General features: G+C 53.0%; 2 protein-coding genes across 3 annotated transcripts in view; one reads left to right on the top strand and one right to left on the bottom strand.

The window, feature by feature from the left end:
- The window catches only part of LOC143645692 (uncharacterized), a 5,628-nt gene extending 3,586 nt beyond the window's left edge, over positions 1 to 2,042 (bottom strand). The window contains exons 1-3 of the mRNA XM_077114900.1: positions 1,634 to 2,042; positions 444 to 546; positions 140 to 216 (exon numbers count right to left, since the gene is read on the bottom strand). Coding sequence (XP_076971015.1) covers positions 140 to 216; positions 444 to 546; positions 1,634 to 2,042 — 589 coding nt within the window. The remainder of the gene's footprint in view (positions 1 to 139; positions 217 to 443; positions 547 to 1,633) is intronic.
- On the top strand, positions 2,013 to 25,434 carry CLPTM1L (CLPTM1 like). 2 transcript variants are annotated; one of them, XM_077116804.1, is made up of 17 exons: positions 2,013 to 2,202; positions 2,646 to 2,746; positions 4,599 to 4,788; positions 6,368 to 6,510; positions 7,679 to 7,757; positions 10,533 to 10,650; positions 11,046 to 11,140; positions 12,487 to 12,571; positions 16,316 to 16,419; positions 17,262 to 17,327; positions 18,066 to 18,116; positions 18,799 to 18,881; positions 19,828 to 19,862; positions 20,477 to 20,532; positions 20,622 to 20,666; positions 22,178 to 22,293; positions 24,595 to 25,434. In XM_077116804.1, exons 1-17 carry the CDS (start codon positions 2,041 to 2,043, stop codon positions 24,677 to 24,679), a joined length of 1,614 nt encoding a protein of 537 aa, XP_076972919.1. In that variant the 5' UTR covers positions 2,013 to 2,040; the 3' UTR covers positions 24,680 to 25,434. The 2 variants fall into 2 exon arrangements, with proteins under 2 accessions (XP_076972919.1, XP_076972918.1); XM_077116803.1 differs by having other exon boundaries at positions 6,365 to 6,510.

Raw genomic sequence — 25,434 nt, 5'->3', positions numbered from 1 at the left:
TATGGCTGTTTGGCCTTCTTCATGAGCTGCTGGAGAGAGCTTAGCAAGAGCAGATCAGAACCGGCAGGGGGACGGGAATAAGACATCCTTATTACTTGAGCCGTCACAGCCTCTTGGCCTAGACTTTGATTGCACCAACCTGTCCAATGCCAAGAGCGAAGGGAGAGATGTCCTGAAATGGCTGGTGTGACCTGCTTTACCCAGGATGGCAGTGACCTGGGAGACAGAAACATAAGCATCAGAGAGGGAAAAGCATACATTCGGGAGGCTAGGGGAGAGGCAAGCAACACCAAGGCCAGCTAAGTATGGGGAGATTTTGGGAGAGTTCGGATAAGAAGCTACCTTACCAAGTGAAGTACTGAGAGAGCGGGGAGTTTAAGGAGCCCGGATGTATACTAAATGGGATCCACCTGTGAAATTTTTCCAAGCTCTTTTGAACCTACCCCATGACTATTCTTTCACATGCTGCCCACGTGCCGCAGTAGCAGCCCAGCCTCAGGAGGTCAGAGTTGCGTGGAGATAGAGACATGGTATCATACGGGGAACCTAGGAGAGTAAAGGCCAAAAGACAGTAAAAACAATAGCCCAGGCCCAGTGTTTCCAGAACCTGATGGCACCTCAGCAGGCAGGCAGGTCTCCACTCAGCCGAGAGGCTCTTCCCCTCCCTTAGAATTGCCCTAGATGAGCAAATACTGGCCACCGTGTGTGACACTATAACCGAGAACTTAAGAATTAACATATTATTGATTTCTGAATCATTATACAGACCTTTTTTTCTATATTGTAGAATAGGAAGTTAATAGCTGAGATTACTGAAACTCAACTAGTTTTGCCTTTATTTATACTTATTATAATGGTCATTTTAGCCTCGTCTCTGCCCTGTATAGAATTACTATTGTATTTGTACCAGCTCCATCTCTCACTGTTTGAATCCAAAAAACCCTGAATTTCTTAGACTGGGGAAGACAAGACCTTGGAGGCCAATAGGCTATACTTCGCGTGCAGCATTGAACTCTCTCTTTTGAAACCCAGTGTCGTGGATTGGCTGTTGTGTGCATCGGGCAGAGAATCCAGCACTTGTTCAAGCAGTATGGGCACCAGAGGAGGACGCGGGCCCCAACAGCACCAACCCAATTCCAGTTCCTAGAACTGGACAGGAACAGGAGGCAGCAGAGTGAAAGGAGGCCTGTTCTACCGGATGGGAAAGGCCCGGCAAGGGGGCTGGAGAAGGAGGGAGGGGCAGGAGAGGGAGAGGCGACGGCGCTACCGCAGAGAGCCGGCCCTAACGTGGGCGAGGGCCCTAACACTGTTTCTTGGCAGACACAGAAAGAGCAGGTGGCAATCCGAGGGCCTTACAGTGAAAGCCACCAAGCGCCGTCAAGCACTGAGAAACGACCCTCCCGCGATTGCTTCCCCCCCGCCGGCCCCCAGCTCTGAACGGGGCCCCGGCGGGTTTAGTCTAGTTATTCCTCTTTCTTTGCCTTTAAAGGCGTCCCCCTTCCACCCACCCTACTCCCGAGGGGCTCCCGCAGAGAAAACCGAACATGAAAGCAGATCTTCAATCTCCCCTAAAGCGGGCACTTTAGGCTTTAAGAGGCCGCGAAAACCGGCGAGGACCCGGGTACTCCCTCACCCAGAAGCCCAGAGGTCAGCTTGCGGCCCGCTGGCTTCTCCCGCGCCCCGGGCCCCAGAAGCCCCGCCGACCCCCGCCCGGGGCTCGCGGCGCGGACAGGCGACGTCACTGCCTCGCGCCGCGACTCTCTTCCCAAGGGGCTGCGCGGGGCACTTCCGGTGGGCGGGGCCGGGGCCGGAAGCGGCGGCTTGAGCGCCGGGCGAATCCCGCAGCGACAGGTAGCCGGTGTCCGCGGCCGGGAGGATGCGGGACGGCCTGTGGCCCGCGGCGCGCGGCGCGTTTGTTCCCCCGCGGCGGTGGCGGCGGCGCGCGGCGCCTCTCGCGTGAGCGCGGCGGCCAGGCAGTCCTTCAGCGCCCGCGGCAGCGAGGCCTCCCCGGGCCCGGCGCGGGGCGGCGGCGGGGGCGCCATGTGGAGCGGCCGCAGCTCCCTCACGAGCCTGGTGGTGGGCGTGTTCGTGGTGTACGTGGTACACACCTGCTGGGTCATGTACGGCATCGTCTACACGCGTCCGTGCGTCGGTGACGGCAACTGCATCCAGCCCTACCTGGCGCGGAGGCCCAAGCTCCAGGTGAGCGCGGGCGGGGGTCTTCGCGGCCCTCCGCAACCCTTGCCGTCCGGGCTCGGCGCCCTCGGGCTTCACCTCCACCCCCAGGCCCCCCTTTCCTGGGCCACGGTACTGGGACTGGGTTGGGCTGGGGCTCTTCTCTGACCCCGATTTTCTGAGCACCCTTCAGGTGCCACCCCTCTTAGAGCTCCAGGGACTCGTAGTTTGCGTCCTGTCCGTGTGGATCCCCTCCCCGTCAGTACGCAGTTTGGGAAATTCTTATTCTTTTGCTGCAGACATAGCAAGCATTGCCACCTGTCACAGCCTGCAGCCCTGTCTCTTTTGAATTTGAAATTAAGCTTTTTCCCTTTTAATGGCTGTTCAGCTCATCCTCCCAGCTAGCTGTTTGGGGTTGGATTTTCTGCCAGGGGCCCTGCTGAAGGTCTTTCCTTGCCCTCCCTGTCCAGCTGAGTGTGTACACCACCACACGGTCCAGCCTCGCCGCCGAGAGCAACGTTGACCTCGTGTTGAACGTGGAAGATTTTGATGTGGAGTCGAAATTTGAAAGGTATGTTTATGAGACAAAGTGCCAATGACAGGATAAATGCTCCTTATGTTTAGCTGAAGAATCCTTGAGAGCTGCTGTTTACACTGTTAAAAGTTAGCAGGTGCATTTAGTAAGGTTACCTTATAGAAGCAGTACCGTGAAGTGTCTCGTAAATGGTAAAACATTTTAACTGGAGACCTGTGTATGATATGTAAACAATCACTCGTGTGTTATTTGAAAGTAGATTATGGATTTGTCATTAGGGAAATACCCGTGGCTGGAGTGCACCCTACAAGCTTATGGTCGAGTTGCCAGGTGGCACCTTTGATTGCAGTTTGATGGTGCAGAGCAGCCACAGAGAGCAGGCGGTGTGGTGGGGTGAGTTGGCATGGGGGCACACTTGCATGATAGTGACAACTTATCTTTTCCCAGTGGTTGCAGTTCAGGTACCAGTCAGGGAGGAAAGACGGTTTGAAGAAAGGATCAAGGAACAATCGTAATTTAGTGAACTGTAACACTGGAGTAGCTGCAGCAATGTAAAACATATCCACACGCTTAGAGTAATTTTTAGAGTTATATTTATCCCAATTTCAAAACATTCAACAGGTATAATTTAAAAAATTATTTTCTAAATTCTTTATGTCTCGCCATCATCAGACAAAACAGTCGTTAAAATATGACTTTGTGCTAGAACCGGTGACCTCTGACCAGCTGGCCTATTTGAGGGTCAACAGTGGCACTCCAGGCCTAGGCCCAGGCCCGTGGATGGCTTCTGCTGGGCCTCCCCGGCTGGTACTGACCTCTCTGGCCTCCATGAGGTGGATGCCAGCCATGCAGGCTCTTTCAGCTGCCCACATTTTTGGAGCATTGAGACATTCTTTAAACGTCTGCAGTCAGTTTAATTCCACAGGCGTGATTACTGCCCCGTCTGTACCAGGTCCAGGGCTAGTTGTCAGGGGTAGATGGCGAGGTTTTCAGTGTTTCCTGGCATGATCACTCTGAGCCTGGAGGAGGAGATAGAGGAATGAGCGCCCTTGGTGCAGTTTCCTTGAATGCTTGTGCTTGGCCCTGTCTCAGGGTATTCATTGTACCTGGGGAACACGAGGGGCGAAGCCTCCCCGCTGCAGAGCTGCACCTGCAGTGCCCTCGCCTCAGTGCCTCTTGGAGCGCCTCTAGGAGACTTCCTTTGTAAAGAGTAAAGTCATGTCACGTCTTTATTTGGAAGTGAGGAGTCATAAGTTTCCTTGTGTTTCTCATAGTAGCAGGAACAGCTTACCTGTTTGGCCTTAAACTCCTAAAAAGAGAGAGGAGGAAGAATGAATGTGATCATAAACGGGTGGGATGTTTGGCGTTTGTGTGGCCATCTGGAGGTCAAGCCATGTGTGCAAGTGGAGAGACAGACCCGTGGAGCACTGTTCTGTGGAGCGTGTGTGTCCCGACTCGGACACTGCCTGGGCCTGGGCCCGGGCCCATGTGGCCCATGGTCTGCTCTTGTTTAAAGACAGAGAAAACACCACCCGTGTGAACTGTTGCTGAGCATTTCCATGACTGTCAAAGAAACATATGTGGGGTCTTTGATTACACTTTTCACTTGTTTGCCTGGAATCTAGACTTTGTTTCTGTGGCTTTAGGGAAATTCTGGGCCTTTTAAATTGTAATATTTAGTAGAATTAACCGGTCCCATGAACACAGCAGTTAATACTTCCAGTAAGTTATAGGCAGGTGAGTTTCGTTTTTAACATTTCACAGCTAAACTTAGTTGTCTTGAAACAGTTATTTATAAAAACATTTAAGTAATTTCCATTATGTGTATATACATAGAGAGAGAGAATATAACACGTGTGTGATTGGATTGTCATTTGATTTGTTTTAGGACCGTTAATGTTTCTGTACCAAAGAAAACAAGAAATAATGGGACACTGTATGCTTACATTTTCCTTCACCATGCTGGGATTCTGCCTTGGCATGATGGGAAGCAGGTGCACTTAGTAAGTCCTCTCACCACCTACATGGTCCCCAAACCCGAAGAAATCAATCTGCTTACTGGGGAGTCTGCTACTCAAGTAAGTTCCTTCGTTCACCAACAGGGGAAACCTGGTCTCTCTCACTTCTTGTGTGAAGTTAGGGCTCTGGTGACTTTTATTGGGAAGGAAAGCAGTCTCTGCTATTTGCATACCTTTTGGTGTATTTATCTTTTGACTGCCTACTTTCTGGTGGGTTTGTGGATCATTTTTTCCACCAGATCAGTGAGTTCAGCAGTGTGGTGCCCTGGAGAAACCAGCTGTCCTCTTTACCCACACCCCATGCTCTGGCCCTGCCTGCGGTGAGCCTTGCACTCTCTGGGCTGCAGGAGACACCTGTCTTCCCTCAGCAGCCAACTTAGAGGGTTCGGCCTACAGCGACTTGAGCATTTATTCTACGAATATAATTTAAATTTTTGAAAAGGCTCTGTGGACAAATTATATTTTGTACATCCATAGAAAACCATACATTCAAAGAAAAAACTGGAAATCACATGAATGATGATTAATGAGGTCGTGGGTGCAGCAGAGGGAATTCTGATATGTCTGAGTGGACTAGAAGGTGAGATGACTTGGCAAAACAATAAGATTGCAACTCCTCAGGAAGCATCTGTAAAGTTGTTCCGTGTGCAGAGAGAGAGGGTTGTCATGTGGTTAAGAGGAGGTTTCGAAAGCAAGCCCGTGCTCTCACTGCTGACAGCTTCTGGGTTAAAACCTGTCCTCGCACCCACTCTGTCTCCTTGGGAAGGTGTCCCCTCCAGCCCCAGTGACCTCCTTCTCATGTGGGAGGTCATAACCCTTCCTCCTGAAACTTTTGTGAGGACATGAGGAGGTGATGTATGTAAAGCAATACAACTCTCTCTGGGACATGGCAAATGCTGAACAAATGCTAGCTGTTACTACTATTTGGGAGACCATTGTTTGTGGAAGTTGTATTTAAACTGTATCTTTAGACTGGTGATAAATAAAATGATACCATTTCCTAAAAATGATTGATTAGATCTGAAATTAAATAGGTTTTCCTATCAATCAGAGTTTGTTTTTCAAAATTAATTTTTGGGGGTAGGGCATGGTGGTTCAGTGGCAGAGTTCTTGTCTGCCATGCCAGAGACCCGGGTTCGGTTCCCAGTGCCTGCCCATGTAATAAAAAAATAAATAAGATTAATTTTATTTTTATTTTTTTTGTTTTTTTATTTTTTCATTTTTGTTGTTTTTATTTTTTTTTTTAATAAAATTAATTTTATTTGGAATTGTTGTCCGATCGTTCACACATCTCCTTCCACACAAGCTTATGTGTTTGGTTCAGTCTCATCACAACCTGCAGTGCTACTTTATCTCTAAATATGCAGAATTTCCTACAAATGTCACAGGGCGCTTGGCCCTGGCCAGGATTCCTGAAAAGTGGTCCTACTTGGTCTGAGGATTCAGAAACAGGAATTGATGAGATGAGTGAGCACGTGTTACAAAAACAGCACCTCAATGTTGTTGAGAAAAGGAAGTGGTGGGTGTGCAGTGAGGGTCTGGGGAAGTCGGCATCTGCCCAGCCCCCGACCTGCTCCCAGTGAAGGCGGCAGTCTCTCTTTTGTGTTCTGGACAAAGCGTTTGTCTCGTTTGCCAGCAGATCGAAGCTGAGAAGAAGCAGGCCAGTGTCTTGGATGAGCCTGTTTCCCACTGGAGGCCGAGACTGACCCTGAATGTGATGGCGGACGACTTCGTCTTTGACGGCGCCTCCCTCCCCGCCGACGTGCACCGCTACATGAAGATGTGAGTGCCACGTGTCCTGGGTGCAGGCCGCGTTCTGGAGGACAGGTCGCGTCCCTTCCCTGCCCTTCGTGTGCCAGGTGCAGGCGGAAAGCAGCTGGGCCGGATGGGTGGACTGGCTGTGCCTTCTCACTCAGGCTGCTGTTGGGGGAGAAGGGCTGGAGGCTGGGGCTTCAGGGGCTCACATACCCTTTCCCTCCCTTCTTTTGAAGCCACCTCTTGGGGGGTTGAACCGATCAGATGATCACCCCCCAAGAAGATCAGAAGGGAAAAGGCCACACATTTTGCCCTTTACTCTTGGTAAAAGGTTCCTGTGGGCAGAAGGTGGAGGGCACCGATTAGGTGGCCGTGTGTGAGCTTGAATAGTTCACATGGTGATTCTGGTCTCCTCTGTTAACTTCATGTTTTCTTTTAGCTTGAGTCATTTAAATTTACTAAAACCTCGTCTTTAGGTCATTACTTCTGGCATCTCTTGCCGTTTTAGCTAAACATAACTGTTAGACGCAAGTATGTGTCTCCCCTACTTTTGGAGCCTGTGTTGTTTTAAAATCGTTACTGGAGTGTCACACGGCACCTAGAAATGTCTGTGAGGGAAACTGTTTTCCTTCACTTTCAGTAGTTCTTTGGTATTGTCGTGAGGGGAATCTTCCCCCCCTTTTAAAGAATTTGAATCTCTGGACTCATAGTGTAAAAGGTATGAAAAGGTCATATAGAGAGAAGTGTCCCCCTCCCCCCCCCAGAGGCAGCTGCTGTGCAAAGCACCTTGCAGGTGTAATCTTTTGCAAGCAGATTGGTTTGTTTGCATTGGCAGGCCCCGGGAACCAAACTTGGGTCTCTGGCATGGCAGGAGAGAACTCTGCCACTGAGCCACATGGCCGCCTTGGATGGGGTTTAACTCCTTTTTCACTTCTCACCGTGTCAGTGGTGACCCTCTGTGTGACTGTCACAGTTCACTTAACTCACCTGCTAGTGGCCTTTTGCTGTCTCTGTCTTGGGGGGCTTCTCACACCTGGTTGTCAGGCCCTCCTACTTTGATGTGATAGGCTTGGGTGCTGGGGTTGTTGTGGCTACGTGTCAGGGATGAAGCTGTCGAGCTGTCTTGGGTGAATCTGATTTCTCGAACACATTGCTTTGTGTAAAGGCGTCCCCAGGAAGTGTGTTTCACCCACAGGGTCCAGCTGGGGAGAACCGTGCACTACCTCCCCATCCTCTTCATCGACCAGCTGAGCAGTCGGGTGAAGGACCTGATGGTGAGTGTCCCCCCCAAGTCCCTAGCGGCAGCATCCTCCTACTGTGGGGCTGGGGCTGCCTCCTTATTCTGGAGTGAATGATTCATGGCATGGCTTCTAAAACTCCGTTCGTGGCTTGTGGGTGGGGGTGGAGACACTCTTTTAGGGTGTGAGGGCTGGGATGAGGCGGGGCGTCAGGGGATCTGGTTGTGGGGTTGGGATAGGCCACAGCCTCCCCTGAGCCTCGGTGTCCTGTGGGGAAAACCTGCTTGGAAAATGCTTTGTGTTTGGACACTCGAGCTCACGGTGGAGGCAGCTTACTGTTCAAAGCTGTGTGTGTAAGTTCTGTTAGCCTTAGATCCCTGCACCTCAGTAGGTGACGCAGGGCGACCCTGAGACCAGGAATGCCTGATGAGGCCGGCAAAGTGGGCCAGGGGAGGGGCTGGCTCAGCCGAGTGGGGAGCCAGAACCTGGGCTTGCCACACCTCACGTGGGGAGTGAAAGGCAGCAGTGGCTGCTTCACAGCTTCTGACCCTTGACCCATGGCTTCTGACCAAGCTGCCCTGTGAGCTTGGTGCCCCTGTTCTTGCAGCAGCAAGAAGAACGCCTGTTCTCTCTCTCCTGGGGGCGGCCTTCAGCCAGTGGGGGCTTCGGGGCTCACCCTTCACGGCCCGATGGAGTGGTGCTGGGGTCCGGCTCGTGGTCTGATGGGGTGGGAGGGGTCTGGGCTCACCTTTGGCAGCCTGATGGGATGTGCTGGCACTGGGCTAAGCCACACATACCTCAAGAACCTGATGCCTGTCCCTCGGAGGCCTGTCATGTCATCCTTATTGACACGGGCTCATCTGGGTCCACACAGCAGGTATCCAGCCGAGGTCACCTGTACGTATGCAGAGAACCCAGACCCCCAGCATATGTCTTGCCACTGCCCCGTGCTGCCTCTCCTACCCCGTACTGCCGTTTGCAGGTGTTCACCAAACTTGGGGCTTCTCTGCTCTCAGCCGCTGCTTCACCACCTGAGGGGTTCTCCCCCCACGTTGCCCCTGAGTGCACGGTGACTGAGAGCTGGTAGGGAGTGCCTGGGTACCCAGTGGGTGCATGGCAGTTGGGCACCTGGCCTAGGTGCTGTCTCCTAAGCCCAGCTGGCCCTGGCACTCACAAAAACAGCAGTCGTGCTGTCTAGCTGGGTCACCAGTCCGTGGGAGCCCGCATGCTGGTGAGTGGCTCCCGTTCTCCCTTTGTGCCTGCTTGGTTTTCTCCATGTCAGCATCTGCAGTTCAGTCCACTTTCTTGCACTTTCTGGAAGATGGTGTGTATGGTGGGATATTTGCAAAATATGAGGATTTGCAAACCTCAGGATGTACCAAGTTTTGTCAAAATGTACAGGACGGCGCTTTGTAAACTGTCAGGAGCCCCATGGAGGCATTTCCACCGAGGTTGCGGTGTGGCCATGCTGGCCCTTCACAGGCAGATAGCAAGTAGTGACGGGATGGGGGTGGTGGCACAGGGCCCCCATGTTTCTGGAGTGCTCACTGGGCATTCCACTTGTTACGTGTCACGTAGCTCTGAGGTTCATGGCTGAGAATCCTGGGGTTCACTAATAGAAAGCATGTGTAGACGGCTGGCTTTTCCTTGAGCTAGTGCCGTCATGAAGACTCATTTCACCTGGAGCCGTTTCTGGGACAAACCTGCGGGTGTGTTGGCACTGGCAGGGGTGGGGTTCCCCATCCTCCTGTGCTCATGGGTACTGGCTGCTGTGCCCAGCACTGTGAGGCCCTGTCCCAACATAGGCCTTAGGTCTCCAGAGGCCCTGGTGGCTTTGGGGCCACATGGTGGGCGAGTTAAGGCAAGCAAGAACAGCAGGTACAGCCCCGCACTTGACATTCTGTCACGTGGAGCTTGGGCCCTGCCCTGGGCAGTGGGGCCAAGGCCCATCTTGCACGTGTGCTGCTTGACAGCCACAGCCTGCTGCCGTCTCCCCTCCCAATTCTCGGCACTCTGTGTCCCAGCCCCCAGTCTGATGCCTCAGGCCTGCTGGCGTGTCCCTGCTTTTTTTGTGAGACACCCCACCCCGTCCAAGGCATCAGCTCTGCATCCTTTTGAGCCCAGCTCAAGTGCTGCTGCTTCCCTGAACCTTCCACTGACTGCCACTCCACCTTCCCCCCGAGAGTGTGGAGTGGCCTTGGGCATCAGCAGGGGTGTGTGTGTGTGTGTGAGTGGATTTGTACTGGCAGGGCTGTGCGTGAGCTGACGGGTGTGTTTGTATGCGCTTATATATGTCTGTGGGGTGTGTGTGAGTGTGTGATTATGTACTGGCAGAGGTGTGTTTGTGGGCACATGTAAGATGTGTGTGTTGCTGGGGGTGCATTTGTACGAGGAGTGTTCTGGCAGGGGAGTGTGTGAGTGCTCACATATGGTGCGTATGTCCAAGGTGTGTGCTGGCAGGGATGTGTGTGTGTGTGAATATGCACTGGCAGGGGTGTGAGTGTGTGCTGGCAGGGATGTGAATGTGTGTGCTGGCAAGGGTATGAGCGTGTGCTGGCAGGTGCTTGTTCCTCTGCTGTGAACAGGTAAGGCCTTTTGGCTGACACGGAGGCAGTAGGATGTGCTGAAGTGCCAGTGCGGGTCAGGACCCTTGGTCCAGGCAGTGCGGTGGGCTGGAGGTGGAGGGGTGCGGTCAGGAGAGCGCCTGGGGGTGTGGGACCATCTCTCACCCACGAGGGCCCCTCCTTGGGGGGTGCTGGGCTGGGTCTAGTCCCGTGCAGCTGCAGGCCTGACTGCGACTTCTCCCTTCAGCTCATTAATCGCTCCACCACGGAGCTGCCCCTCACGGTGTCCTACGACAAGATCTCCCTGGGGAAGCTCCGCTTCTGGATTCACATGCAGGACGCCGTGTACTCCCTGCAGCAGTTCGGTGCGTCTGCTCGTGGCAGCGGGCCGTGGGTGGCGGGTGGCGCAGCTCACCTGGAGCCTGTGCTGACGGTTACTGCCAGGGACCTGTCCTGAGTTTCGTGTCGCTCGCTGACGACTCCTTCCAGGGCAGTTTAGGCTCAAATAGCCATTGTACTGGCAGTGCAGGTCAAGTAATTTTAACCCAAAAGATCACCAATAATATCTCGCTTTCCGTCTTATCTCTTTGAAAATGTGCTTGGTGATTATCTGAATGTTTTCTTTATTCAGAACATAGTAGTTGAAATTTTGGTCAAGTGAACTTTCACTGTTCACAAGATTTAAGCAGTTTTAAGTTGTATCACCAGGCAAGGTTGAAATTGCCCATTTGCCATTACAGCGTGTCTTCGTTTTCTGCAGGGTTTTCAGAGAAGGATGCTGATGAAGTCAAGGGCATTTTTGTTGACACCAACTTATATTTTTTGGCTCTGACCTTCTTTGTCGCTGCGTTCCACGTGAGTGTGTGTGTCCCATTGCTTGGGGGTGGGGGGGCTGCCACCGCCAAGCTCATTTGACTTGGGGTGTTCAAGCCTGCACTGCCACCAGGTCAGGTGGAAGGAAGAGAGAGTGAGGGGCATGTGCGTGACACGGAGCCTGCTCCCAGCACCTCTGACTTTAACCACGGCTCGGGTTGAAACGTTCCAAATTTGTAATGGGGATGAAAGATGGTTCTCAGTAAAAGGGCTGGATCTGTGCCAGTTAGCATCTGCCCTTTTTTTTTCCTTTATTCATTCACAAGAACAGGGATATTTTTTTCAACATCTGTGCAACAAAGAAAGGGCAAACCATAGACTAATGAAAATATTTGCAATTTGCATGATTCAACAAAGGAATAAGAGCAAAAACATATAAACAAGTGCTAAAAATTAAGATTTAAACGAGCAACTATGGGCCGTCCACAGAAGAGGCCACCCAAATGGCCAGTCAACACAGGACAAGATGCTTAGCCTCCCCTGTAATCAGGGAAATAAAACCGAAGCAAGGTCCTGTCAATGACCACCATTTTAGCAAGTATATACAAGTTAATTTATGTTCACTCATTTGTTCAATTAATTCAGCAAACATTCTTGAACACCTACTGTAAGCCAATTTTAGGCACTGCAGATTTATCAGCAAATAAAACACACAAAAATCCCTACCCTTAGGGAATTTCTGGTCTATTGAGCCTAAAATAGAAAAAAGAAATAAGTAAGAGATGTAGACTGTTAGCGATGTATGGGTGCTAAGGTAAAAATTTAAAGCAGAGAAGAAGGGTATGAAATATTTGGTGGGTGGGAGAATTTGAAACTTTAAATAGGGTAGCCTGGGATGGCATAGCTGAGAAGGTAAAATCCTGAAGAAAGTGGGAGCAATTCCCTGAAGCGGTTGAAGCTGTGGATGAGCACATGCAAAGGCCCTGAGGCAGGAGCTTGCCTTCTATTTCAGACAAACAACAGGGAAGAGACTAGTGTAGCACTTGCCTTTTTAAAGCAGATGCACTGAGGAGGTAAAACTGTTCACCCCAAGGAAACAGGTGCCCAGCAGCAGTGCATACTTTGGGACTTGAGTGGGAAAAGGAAACATAAGGAGCTCCTGGAGTGTTTTTCTACAAGTTGAGTCACAGATGCCAAGGACATGATCCTGATGTGGGTGGATGAGACATGAGAGGAGTTGGGCAGCATCGTTGAGATTTAGGCCTAGCACATGCCCAGCAGGCAATGGGGTGTGTTGAGAACCAGGCCCATGATTCTGCAGTCTCACTGGATGGTGTGAGTGATAGAAAAAACTTAAGAGGTAAATTTGTCATGTCTGTTACTTTCAGCTTCTCTTTGATTTCCTGGCATTTAAAAATGACATCAGTTTCTGGAAGAAAAAGAAAAGCATGATTGGAATGTCCACCAAAGCAGGTAGATACTCTCAGGACATTTGACCTGTTCTCTAAAGTATATTCTACAGTCGGTAAAGAACCGACAGTGTCAGTTCACACATCCGGAGAAGGTTGATGACAGATGTGCATGTTAACTGGGTGTCCCCACGCTTGGCTGGAGAAGCAGTTTCTGCCGTGACCTTGGTCCCCAGGGAGCTGTCTCAGTGATCACATCAACAGCTGGTCCCTCTGGCTGCTAGTAGCTGGGCTGCAGCAGAGCTTAGAGGGCCTCTTGGGCTTGAAGGCCACACATCCCAGGCCCTAGCCCACCACTGCAGTGCACGTGGGGTCTGTGGGACCAGGCTGGGGGGACTCTGCTCCCAGACCCCTGTGGGAGCTGGCTGGAGCTCCATGCTTCTGTCTTGCTGACCCTTGCCTCTTCTAGCCCAGGTCCTCTCCCTGTGACATCTGTTTGCTTGTCCTATATTGTGGGGCTTTTCCCCCTTCTGGTTCCATCACCTTCTGTGTCTCCTCCCCTTCTGCAGCACCTTCTCCCTCCGGTTCGTTGAGTCAGCATTCGTTAATGGTCTTTTTGTACCCGAGGCCTTCCGTCCACGGTGATTCCAGGCTGTTGTCCAGCACTCAGAAAGTTTCCCACTGGCTAATGTCAGTCAGGGCCAAACTCTGGAGATTTTTTTTGTACGGTAGTCAGCAGCCTGTACGATAGATCACAGGACTTTGTGGAATAAAGAGGAAAGCTGTGTCAGGAGAACACGATAGATCCCAAGCTGGGTGCTCTGCCAGTAGTAGTGGGCATACGGTCACCGTGGGGGAGGGGGCCTAACCCCAGCCCTGTTACTTCAGCTTGGACAGTTCACTGGACTACTCTGGAACCATCTCCTTGTGGATCAGAAACAGTCATCCTGCCTTGTAGGATGGCTGGAAGGTCAGGAGAGACAGGCCTCACGTGTGGGCACACTGCTGCCGGTGCATTCATTTTTTCTACAATGTCCGACGTTGTACCAGAACCCGTGCTGTGTGACGACCTCGCAGCCACCAGGCCCTACCTGGTGGAGCAGGCATCCCAGCGGGGAGAGCAGATGAGAAGCATGCGGGGGGGCGTGTCAGGTGGCACCAAGCATTAGGCAGGAGGTTAAAGCAGAGTTGGCAGGTGGCGAGGGCTGGTGTTCCTCAGGGTAGGGCTGTCAGGTCAAGGGTGAGCCAGGAGGCCACTGAGGTCTGGGACCAGCACTCCAGGCAGGGCCGACACAGCAGGCCTGCTCAGGGGCACAGAGAGGTCCGCATAGCCCAAAAGGTGAACAGCCGGCTACGCTGATCCTTCCAGAAGGGGTGGGGGGAGTGGCGAGAAGAGTGTCAGAGTCAGTGTGTGGGCCCCACAAGTGTGGAGTGTGAGAAAGGAGAGCCCAGGCCAGTGGGCCTGGATTGACCTCTCATCTTCCTCCACCTCCGGTAGGAGTTGGGCTGGCCTGCGGTGTCAGAGACCCAGGCAGTGTAAGGGAAAGAGGCTCTGTGCCTCAAAGAGCCTGCCTGCCACACTGGTCCTGGGTGGCCGGGGTGGTCCTGGCTGTCATCAGCATCAGGAGTCTCCCATCCATGTCCTGCTGGCCGTCATGTCCGGTGTCCAGGGAGGGGAGTAGGACCTGTGATCATGGTGGGGGCTGGTGGAGGGGAAGGCCGCTGGTGGTTCGGCTGGGACTCAGGTTTGTAGCATTTCCCCCAAGTTCTGGGTCCCTGAAAGGACTCCCACCCCTTCCCACCCTGTGAGACCCACAGCTGCTCCCGCGTGCACATGTGCATTTGAGCAAGCTTTGCACAGTGCATTCTGAACACGGTCCACAGAAGGCAGAAGGGCATGAATAAGCGTGAGTAATTTTTTAAGTAAAACTTTTCATAAAAAAGTACAGCTTTTAAAAGAAAATAATGTTTGTCGTAGGTCAGTATAAATACAGGATGAAATAGGAATCTAGGTAAGCAGAAGTCATAAGCCTTTTCAGGGATTACTTTTCCCGGTGGTTTTTTCTCTACAGGCTGGTGTGTTTACTAATGCAAATTACACACGTCATTGTGGAGGTGGATGGCTGCCATAGTCATTTGTGTAAACTTTAACTTATTTTGAAATCATTTTAAACTTACTCAAAAATAATATGACCTCTATATAGAAAACTCCAACAAACCCCACCCCCAGACACCCAGATCAAACGGTTTAACATTTTGCCACCTTTGCCATATGCGTCGGTCATTTGTTTTCTGACACTGAGAGCATGTCGCACGTCGTACACCTTGTTCCATGCACTTTCCTGCAAACAAGGATGTCACTCGTGTAAACACCTTAAGTGCAGTCACCACATTGAAGAAAGTTTGTTGATACAAAGCTATTAGTGTTTGTTCTGATTCTTTGTTACGTCCCAGTAGTGTCACTTGAGCCTTCCCCTCTATTCTCAGATTCAGTCCAGTGTCCATATTCTCTGTGATTACCCTTATCTCTTTGGGTTTTTTCCTTATAGGACAGAGGACTCTCCCCACCCGCTCCCTGCCCCCAGCAGACCATTGGATGGGGCCTGTCCCTTCGTGGTGCGGCCCGCAGACCTCTCCAGCACCCTGGTGCCCCCACCCCCCACGGATGCACCCTGTATGCACGTCACGTTGCTCCCTTATGCCCCCACTCCCTCCCTGAACCCGGTACTCCACTCTGTCCGAGTGAGTTTGCACGCTCCATGCTTTCTCTCGGGTTGCCCCAGGGCTTCCACTCACCATCCTGGTTTATAACCATCTCGTTTGCTTTGATACCCATTTAAGGACCTCAGTAGCGTGCACAGACTGTCTTCCCAAACCCCTCGTCCCCCACCTTTGCGTGATTCTGCTCGCAAATTACGTCTTTACACATTGTGAGTCCAAAACCATTAGGTTATCATTCATTTATGCTTTGTTTACCTGGGAATATCCTAATTCCTCCTTCATCTTTGGAAGACAGTTTTACTGGATACAGAATTCTTTGTTGACATTTTTCTGTTTTCAGCACTTTAAATATGTCATCCCACTGCCTTCTTGGCCTCCAGGGTTTCTGATGGGTCCACTGTTCTTTGAAATGAGTTGACATAGAGGAAGGGGGAGTTACTTTAAATCTTTGGTGGGGGTTGGTGGGCAGGGTGGGGTATGTCTGGGTGTGTGGGGTGGGGGTTGAGAGTCCAGAGGCTTGGGTGGAGGCCCCTCCCCCAGGGCGCAGCAGGCACGCCCTCAGAACAAGCCTGGGTCCCAGTAGCTGTGGAGAGGAAGTAGCCATAGGGACCCTCAGGGTCAGTAGCCGAAGAAACCGAGCTGGACAGAAGGTGGGGGCCTGAGACCACCAGCAGGTTCACAGCTCTGGCTGAGCCACTCAGAGAACTCACCAAAGACGAGAAGGACCTAGTTCGAGTGTATGGAAGCTGCCCTTCAACTTCAGTCTTTCATTCGAGTTTGCTCTTCTGAAACAGACAGTGGGCTTTACCTCCGCTTCTGTCCTCCATGAGCCCTACGTGTCTGCCCCTTCCCCTGCTGCTGGTAGTTGGCAATGAGGAGGGGTTCTCTCCGCCTTGTATTACTGTCGTCCCCCTCTCCCAGTGGCCTCTGTGGCTGGAAGCCCACTGTGCTCTGTGCATCAGCTGTGGTTTGGTTCTGCGGAGCCCGGGCAAGCAGGGCCTGGGGGTGTGGGGGGGGCATGGGGAGGGAGTGGACGGCCCCGACGAGCGTCTGCTCCAGGCCCCAGCTCCCTCCTGCCTGCCCCTAGTGCTCTGGCGCTGCTTCAGCACGGTGGTGGTCTTCTTCTTCCTCCTGGATGAGCAGACGAGCCTGCTGGTGCTGGTCCCTGCCGGCGTCGGGGCTGCCATCGAGGTGAGTGGGGGGCTGAGAGGCGGCTGGGGGCTGCACCTGCCTGCTGCGGGCCAGTGGTCCCCGCACCAGGTTTGCTGGGACGTGCCTGCCCTTTCCCTGGAGCAGACTTGAAGTGGGGTGGCTTGCAGCCGCCATGACAGTTTTTTACTAACTGAGAGCAAGAAGACCCCGCTTCTGCCAGCCTTGGAAGCCCACTGAGAGGCGTCTGTCTGTGAGACAGATGGAATCGGGATTCCCAGGACAGAGGAAGGCAGAGTAGGAGAGGAGACGCTCACCATTTGGCCTCTGTAGCCAAAGGCACTTGGCATCAGTGGCCCCGTTCTGGCTATCAGGGGCCCACAAGAAGGGGGCAGAGTAGGTGTAGTGGAGGGGGCCCTTTGTGGGGTGGGGCAGGCTGGAAGCCAAACCCTGGAGGATGACGTTGGGATTTGGGATTTATGGATGAATGGAGGAGGTGGGGGGGGGGTACCTGCTATACCTGGTCAGCCCCCCAGGAGTGGGTACAGGTGGATGGTCCCTCGTGGAGACTCAGGACCTGGTCCTGACCTTCTTTACAGGACACCAGGAGGAGGGGGTGCTGTCCAGGTGGCTTCTGGGAAAGCCCAGAGGAGGGTCAGGCCTAAGGCACCTGCCTTGTCTCCCCTGGGGGGTCCTAGAGTAGACACTGAGGGAAAGGGCTGAAGACCAGGGGCAGGCTCCGGGGGCAGTGGGTGGGTTCTGTGAGCAGGGGGCAGGGGCAGGAGGGAATGCGGGGGTTCTCCATAGTGCGCCCAGGTGTCTGATTTTGGCATCTCTCTGTCCTTGGATTCTTAGATTGACAAGTTTTCCCTTTTTTCTCGTAGGTGTGGAAAGTGAAAAAGGCGTTGAAAATGTCCATTGTTTGGAGAGGACTGAGACCTGCAGTTCAGGTGAAGTTTTCAGTTGCAGTGACTGCCCCCCCACCCCACCCCCTGCTGTCCCACGGCCTCTGTGCCTGTCCCCCTTCTTTCCTCCTTTCTGGCCAGTCCGTTCATATTGGCTGTCACAGTCTGAGCTGTGGCTGTGAGTGTGATAGGCCTTCATCCAGTCAGACCTAGGAGCCGTATGACTCTCCAGGTTTCCTGTTTCTCAGTAGATCGAGGACAGAAAACTTAGCCAGTCCAGCCTGGTCTGTTGTACTGATAGCCCATTTGAGTCCACTGTTACTGATGTTTGGCACTGCCCAAAATTCAGAGCAATGTCAAAAGGATAGCTCTCCAAGGAAGTGTTTTTGCTGTAAAAACTAACAGTGTGAACTCTCCAGCAGCCCAGGTGAGTCACACAGTTTTCGTTGGTGAGGCCTTGTTCAGGCATGACGCTTGGTGTAGGGGGTGTGGCCCCCCAGGGCCAGTGACAGCAGAAGCTACCCTGAACCAAAGGGCCTCAGTGCTTCCCCTCACAGCTCTCATGGGGGTCCCACGTCACGTCCACTGAGCGTTCTGTGAAGGATGAAGAAAATTGCGTTTTCCTTGTCACCCCGCGTGCAGGTGCGCCAGGGCCAGCCTCCAGCCTTAGGGGAGACACTTTCTCAGCCATGAATGTCTCTGGGTCTGTAATACATAACTAAGCTTCTATTATATTCCCTGCTTCTGTGAACTAACTAGTTATCTTGTTGCATTTGGAAACAGTTTGGCACTTGCAGTGAGTCTGAAAGGAAAACCGAGGAGTATGACACCCAGGTAAAGGTGGGAGTGAAGGGAGGGCCCACGAGTGTGCAAATCCCCGCAGCCTCACGCTCCATAAGGCAGCCCCTCACTGCACCGCCCCAGGCGGAGGCACGGCCAGGATCCGGGAGTGTGCACAGACTTGGGGAAGGGGCTACACAGGTGTTCCTGCGCCCCCAGCCTCCCGGGTGGGGCCACCCTTCTGCCATCCCTTGCCTTGGGAGAGAGTTTTCTTTCCAACAAGAGGGTGTCCACACAGCTGGCCGTGCTGCTCCCTGCGTGGGCTGGCCTGGCTCATGGCGTCTCGGGCCGGGGTCTGCTGCCTGCGCCTGTGGGGCTGCACCCGTCCTCCTTTTCCCACCTACCGTTCAGGTCACCGGAGTTTTGAACCTGATTTAATATAACATTTCTATAAACGGGTCATCTCAGTTTGATGGGCATCAGTTTGCATTGCAAGTTTTTTTTTTTTGAGATTATAATGAATTCAAATCAGATAAATTACTTCTAATTACTTAGAAGACATTCTTCCTGTGTAATCCTAGAAGTTTCTTCGGATTTCTTCCCATTGTTAATTCATTAATGGGTTTTAGGCTTTTTGTTTGTTTTCCGTCATTGTCAACTAGTTACATGAAAAATACATTGACAGAGGTTCAGTGTTTGGAATATTTAACTGGACGTTGACTTTGTTTCCTGGCAGGCCATGAAGTACTTGTCTTACTTACTGTACCCACTCTGCATTGGCGGTGCTGTCTATTCTCTCCTGAACGTCAAGTATAAAAGGTAGGGGGCTGGCAACCTCACACCTGCTCCATTGTCTGGGTGGACAGTCCATGTGGGCTCCTGATGGGCTCCTGAAGGGCAGGGTGGGGACTCCAAAGTGAGCCACATCTGGCCGGGAAGCGCCCTTGGGAGGGGGTCACTGTGGGGTCAGCTTGAATCCTGGCCCTGCCACCTACCACTGCCCGTGGGACTTGGGGAGAGGCAGCCCCTCTGTGCCCCTGTTCCCTTCGCTGTCAGGTAACTGTGAGGGCGGCCAGTGCTCAGAGGGGGGTGTGCCAAGGGGCAGCAGAGCTGATGCGCAGCCGTGAGGTCCTGGCGCCTGCAGGCACTTGGCGCCCCCATGTCCAGACAGTACACATGTCATGTGAGCTTCAGGCCCAAGAAATGCAGTGAATCCCCCCTGCATGCTGGATTTTAGAATAGAAGTCAGCTGGAATTCGAGATAGGAAAAAAGAGGTAACAAGCCGAGCAGCTGCTGTGTTCCATGGGTGTCCGGAAGGAGGAGGACGCACAGGCTGGTGGCACGGCCATCAATTAGCTGGGGCCTTTGAGCTAGACACCTACAGCTTTTGTCACTCACTTTTACAGAAATTCTTAAGGAAAAAAGATTGTCACTGCAAAGCCTTCAGGCCTTGGCCTCTTACTGGCCTGTGCTGGTGATACCCTGTGCAGGCCGCTTGGCTGCTCCAAGAGGCAGGCGTGACAGAAAGGGCGCCGTAGCGTCGGGCAGAGTGGAAGGCAGACGAGAGGCTGGGCCGCCCTGTGACTCAATGAGGCGCTCCTGCACCTCCCCAGTTTTCCCTTCTCCGGCTGCCGCAACAGCTGCTGGACATCTCTAAGAGGCTTGTCACAAAGGAACCGACTTTAGTCAGTTTAACAGGAATGTTAAATGATGTATGAAATTAGGCTTTCCAGAAAGTTGAAATTCCTTTCTTCTCCCTTTTAGTTGGTACTCTTGGTTAATCAACAGCTTCGTCAATGGTGAGTCCGTTTGCTCCCATTTCAGTATCAGGATTTGCAGCCAGAACTGTTTCTCTTGCTTGGTCTGCGCAATCCCTGGGAGCCCCTTTCTGAAGCATAGGGACTGGCGGATTGTCCCTGGCCGGGGAGAGAACATGTAAAACTCTGCTGGTCCCCAGGGTCGGTACTGCCATCTGCCTCCCCTGGCCACATCCCCTCCTCTCATGGCGGACCTGAGAGCTGCCCTGGGTGGCCCTCCTACCCCGCTAGGCCACCCTGATGCTGCTTTTGTCCACTCTGGCAAGTGGCCCACGGGGTTCAGGGGCAGCCTATGGTGAGGTCCCCACCCTTGACTCCAGCCTGCTCCCCTGCAGCCCCCCTGCAGCTCCGCACGGCAGAACCTTTCCTGATCATCCACTCACCTGCAGGCAGAGTTAGATTGACTTTTAAAAGGGACTTTTGCTCTTTGGTGGTGTTCTTAATGTGAGTGAGTTTGCCAGCCAGAAAGCTACATTGTGTGAGGACTGACTACAAAGTTGTCCAAATATTAGCTCTCTCTTTGTATCTGAAGACGAGCGACTGACGGAAGGGTCTCCAGCAGCTTTCCTTCACGCGTGCCATTTGTGTCTCCTCAGGGGTGTATGCCTTCGGCTTTCTTTTCATGCTCCCCCAGCTCTTTGTCAACTACAAGGTAAGCCAGGGGCTCTGGTTTCCCTCCCCAGCGGATACTGATGCACTGATGACCTTTCCACAAGTGACCTCTGCCTGCTTGCCTCGCAGATGAAGTCGGTGGCACACCTGCCCTGGAAGGCATTCACCTACAAGGTGAGTGCACGGCTGCTGGGACTCGCTGACCTGCTGGTGGCTGTCCGCGTGGGGCTGAGCCGTCCTCTCCAGGCCAGCACAAGGACAGGGTGTTAGTCCAGGATCCAGCTAGTGGCCATCCGTGTGGGGCTGGGCCGCCCTCTCCAAGCCAGCACGAGGACAGGGCGTCAGTCCAGGATCCATTTGGCAGCCTTTTATTTTTTTGGAAAGTGTCAAGTTGTCTCCTTTGAAAATGTGAAAAAGAGCCATTGTGGTAACTTTTGAAGACTATGGTTCTCTAGTTGTCGTGGTAAGAGTTAAAAGCCACGTAACTTCTTGGTAATATATATACATGTATGTATCCATCCCTTGACCTCATGATTATGGTTCTGGGAATTTCTGTGAAGGAGAAGGTGCTGGATTTGATGAGGTGTAGATGTGTAGATGTTAAGGGTGTTTATGACAACAGAAAACTCGGAGCTGCCTTAGCGTCTACCAGGGTTTGATTAATGTGCCACAGGATGACCTTTACACCCAGGACAGTAGCCTTAGAAGGTTATTTAGTGATGTGGGAAGTATTTACTGGGGTGGGGCCCCCTTGGGAATAGGTGTCCACGTTTGTAGAGCACATGCCTGGGGAGGGCGGGCCCATGAGGTGCGCAGGTCAGCCAGACCTTGCAGCCCCTTGTGTGTGACCGTGTCTCCTGAAGTTCTTACGACATAACCGTGTCATCAGGGAAAGAGGCGTTGTCAGAAGTCACATGTTGGCACGTGGGAAATCCTCGTGGGGTGGTACAACCACGCAGCGTCAGCACTGGAGGTCCGTTTTATGTCCCCCGTTCAGGCACCGCATCAGTCTTAAACTTTGCTGGCCCCAGTCTCTTCCATACTAGGAAAGAATAAGGCTTTCTGATCTCTGATGCAAGTTGGGTAAAATAAAGTGACGGAACTTGGTACGGGCGAAAGGGGTCCACTGAATCTCCTGAGCATCAGGGCTGATTCTGGAAGTTTCTGGGCATGTCCTGGGAAGCCCCATGTCAGTTAGAGTTGGGCTAATGGGATTTCCCAGTGCTTGCTCAAGTACGCTGCATCCACTGTGAATTGGAAGTGCCTTTAGAAACCAAGTTAACGTGTTTTCCAGTTTCATGAAGCAAAAATCTGTGTCCTGAGAGCAGGAGGAACAAGTTTTTCTTCAAGTCACTGTGCTCTCAGTTCTCACCGTGTCCTCCTGCGTGCTGAGTGCCCCCTCCCCCCATCACTCTCCCTCCTATTTGGGGTTCCCAGGTGGTGTGCCGGGCACTGAGTCGGCCTGCGTGCGTCCCAGGTCAGGGCTCGTAGCCAGCAGTGAGGCCTCCCGTTCCCTTTCAGCCTGAGTGTTCTCCCTTCGCTTATCTTGCACTTCTCTCACTGGGTGTGGGGAATCATCTCCTGTTTGGCGTGTTGTGCGTGTTTGCTGCAGAGCTGTTTGCTAGTGCGGGCCACAGGATTGCAGTCCCAGCGGCTGTGTCCTCACCTCCTCCCCGTCTTCGCAGGCTTTCAACACCTTCATTGACGACGTCTTCGCCTTCATCATCACCATGCCAACCTCACACCGGCTGGCATGCTTCCGCGACGATGTGGTGTTTCTTGTTTACCTGTATCAAAGATGGTGAGTGTGCTGCTGCTCTGGGCTGGTGCTTCATGGGTTTGCTGTATCTGCATAGGTGACCTGCACGCATTTATGCATTTGAGGAGAAAGCACATTTGCAGGAGACTGGTGTGTTGCCTGAATCTGTGTCCGTTATTGATGGTGCAGCTGGCCGGGAATAGTCCCCACTCTTTGGCCCTTTGTCATCTGTTTATCGTTTAGGCATGTTTGTTTCCATGTGAGTTAGTTAGCCCTTTGCGTACACATCTCTGCTCACAGTGTTTAAGTATCCATAATAAGCCAACGTTTAGTGGAGCACAGAGAAACTGCTTACCTGTCGCTCCCGACACTGCTTTTCACAAGTGCCTGACAAGCAGTCTTGGAGCATCTGAAGGTGGATGTGTGGTCTCCAGCTCAGAGGGCGCCTGGAAAACGCAGCTTCTAGGCCCATCCCTCGGCACCCACCGTCTCAGGTTCTGAGTCATGTCCCACCTCCTGGCACAGGAGCCTGAGCCACCCTGCGGAGGACAGTCTTGGTCATTGGTCCCCACCTGCAGTCCTCAGGTGGAGGCTTGAGCATTGAGGAGAAGCCCTTCGGTCCGGTAGGTCGGTTTTCAAAATGCACAGGCCTACCCCCAACCCCCATCCATGGTTGCCTGGTTGCTGTGATGGGCCTATGGGAAGGAGCCCCTGGGGTCTGGGGGCCTCCCTCCAGCCTTTCACCTCCCTTTTGGAGTTTGTGTCCTCTGTTCAGAGTGCCCCCCAGCTCCTGCTGCTAAAGCCCTCGGCCTCTTGTTTCTTCTCCATCCTCGGGTTAGTGGGGCAGACCCTGACTCCCTCCCAGAAAGGCCCCACACTGCACCCCTCCACCCCCCCAGGTTGCAGGCTTGCTGAGAAAGGCAGGAGAGGAGCCTTTTGCTCACAGCCTCCCCGACAGCCCTTGTCTGCAGGGCAGGGATGCCCCCTTCCAGCAGAGCCTTCCCTCTGCGGGCCCCATCCGAGTTACTTGGGTAGGGTCCCTGGAGGTGGAGGGTGGGTGGCCACGGGCATTGTGACACCTGCTGAGCCCCTCAGGGTGCCCCTTCCTCTAGGCTGAGGGGCCAGAGTGTGGAGCCGCCTCTCCTTGCCCCATTCCTGCATTCTTGTCACACTGCGGCCTGGGCTCAGGCTCGGAACATCCAGAACTTTCTGTCCCAGGAGTTTCAGGGGGGCTCATCCTGCTGGTGTTGTGGCTGTTACAGGGCATCACCCGTGCGCCGGCAGTGGAGACGAGCCCACCTGCTCCTGGTCAGGGCCTGCCAGCTTCCTGTCTGCCCCCCATACCCTGCATTATTCTGAGTGGAGGTCCGGGCCCCGGGTCACCCAGCCCCTCCTCCGGTGCCTGTCTGTGGACAGAAGAGCTGTGGGTCACTCACTGCAGTGCGGTCACAGCCACAGGGACTGTGCCGTGACTCCCTGGCCCTAACCTGTGCTGGCAGGCGGGCTCCCAGCATCCTGCCAGGGCTCTCTTTGGATCAGAACCTGGACAAGGCCCACTTGGGCAGTCCTTGCAGGCTCCGTGTCCTCCTCTTCCCCTGGTGGGCAGAGGGTACCAGGTGGCTCGGCCACAAGTCCCCAGGTCCAGAGCGGGTGCTGCGGGTGTGCCAGTGGGGATGTGAGTGGCCGTGGACTGCCGTGGCCGGATCTCTGAGTTCCTTATGGGTCTGTGCAGTGCAGGGGTTCTTGGGCCCCTGCCCCTGCTTGGTGCGTAGCTGGGCGCTTCCCAGAGAAACCACCTCCCCTGGCCACTCCGTGGAGCTGTCCCATAGCAGAGGCTCTGTCCACATGGGCAGGCTCTTAGGCCTCTTTGTGCCTTGGTTTCTTCGTCTGTAACCAGGGGTAATGATAGTAGGGCCCTCTGGGGGTCTCTGAGGGTAAAAGGAATAAGTTTTCAAAATGCTTGAAACGTAAGACCGCAGAAACACTCAGTGTAAGCACCAGCTGTTGTCACTGGATCCTATAGGCACAGGCGTGTTCTTTGTACAGCTCCCTGAGTGGGAGTTCTCTGAAAGCCCCAGGCCCCTCCGCTGCTGATGCCCTGTCCTCCGACCTCTGGCTTTGGTTCCTGGTGAGAAGGGCACTAGCCAGACCTTTAATATTGGGGGAAAGAAACAGGCCCCTGGGTGGGTGGAGGCAGTAAGATTCGGCAATTCTGCCTTTAAATTACTGACTTGCTTCATGTGGCCGCTTATTGGAAAAGGAATCAAGAAAACTCATTTATTCCTCTTTAAAAACACAGAAAACAAGCCCAGAAATAACTCTGGTGTGTCTGTTTTGTTCCAGGCTTTATCCTGTGGATAAGAGCAGAGTGAATGAGTTTGGAGAGTCCTACGAGGAAAAGCCCAAGTGGAAACCTCACGCTGAGTAGGCGCTGAGGCCCAAGGAGGACCTTGGGGCTGTCCACGCTCACCTCTGACCTGTCTTAAAGCAGAGAACAAGCGTTGGGGGTCCAGTAACTGAGTATTTGTGGAAGCTTTGGTGGCATTTCCTGGACAGCTACATCTTCTGCCAAAACCCTCGTGAGCGTTACGCAGCCCTCTCGTCTCCCTCTACGTTGTGCTTGGAGGTGCTGGGGGCACTTAGGAGGCCCCCCCCCGCAACAGGGCAGCCCCCGCCATGTCTCAGAGCCGCGTGGCAGCTCCCGTCCCCTGTGCCGCGTGGCGGCTCTGGGTGCAGGGCAGTGGGCAGGCAGTAGGCTGTACCCTCCTTGCGGTGCCACTCACCTGGCAGAGGCCGGGAGTCCTGGAGGCGGGAGGGGCCGTTGGCAGACCGGAGCAGGGCCCAGGGCATTTCAGACGCCCAGAGAACCATTCCACGTTGGCACTCTGTGGCCCGATGGCTTTTTCCTCTTTCGTTTAAAGTTTTGATTGTTTTAAAGCTTAATGTATGTATGTTTCTATTTTAAAATAAATTTACCTGGCTGTGACTTTTTTTTGACCTCATATAATATGGAAAATGTTTTAAATATTTAAGTCTAATCCAAAATTTAACATGGTGTGGTTTTATTCCTTTCAGAACATGTTAAAATTTGGAAATTTGAAGAATTTTGAGTTGTGATTGTTCCTAAATGTTTATACCTAATTCTTTGCTAAAATTTTTGTATAAAATTAATCAAATCTCTCA

This window comes from Tamandua tetradactyla, chromosome 9, assembly GCF_023851605.1.
Source record: "Tamandua tetradactyla isolate mTamTet1 chromosome 9, mTamTet1.pri, whole genome shotgun sequence".
Classification (NCBI taxonomy): domain Eukaryota; kingdom Metazoa; phylum Chordata; class Mammalia; order Pilosa; family Myrmecophagidae; genus Tamandua; species Tamandua tetradactyla.
The sequence above is the reverse complement of the archived record's forward strand: the minus strand, read 5'-3'. Positions and strand labels throughout refer to the sequence as shown.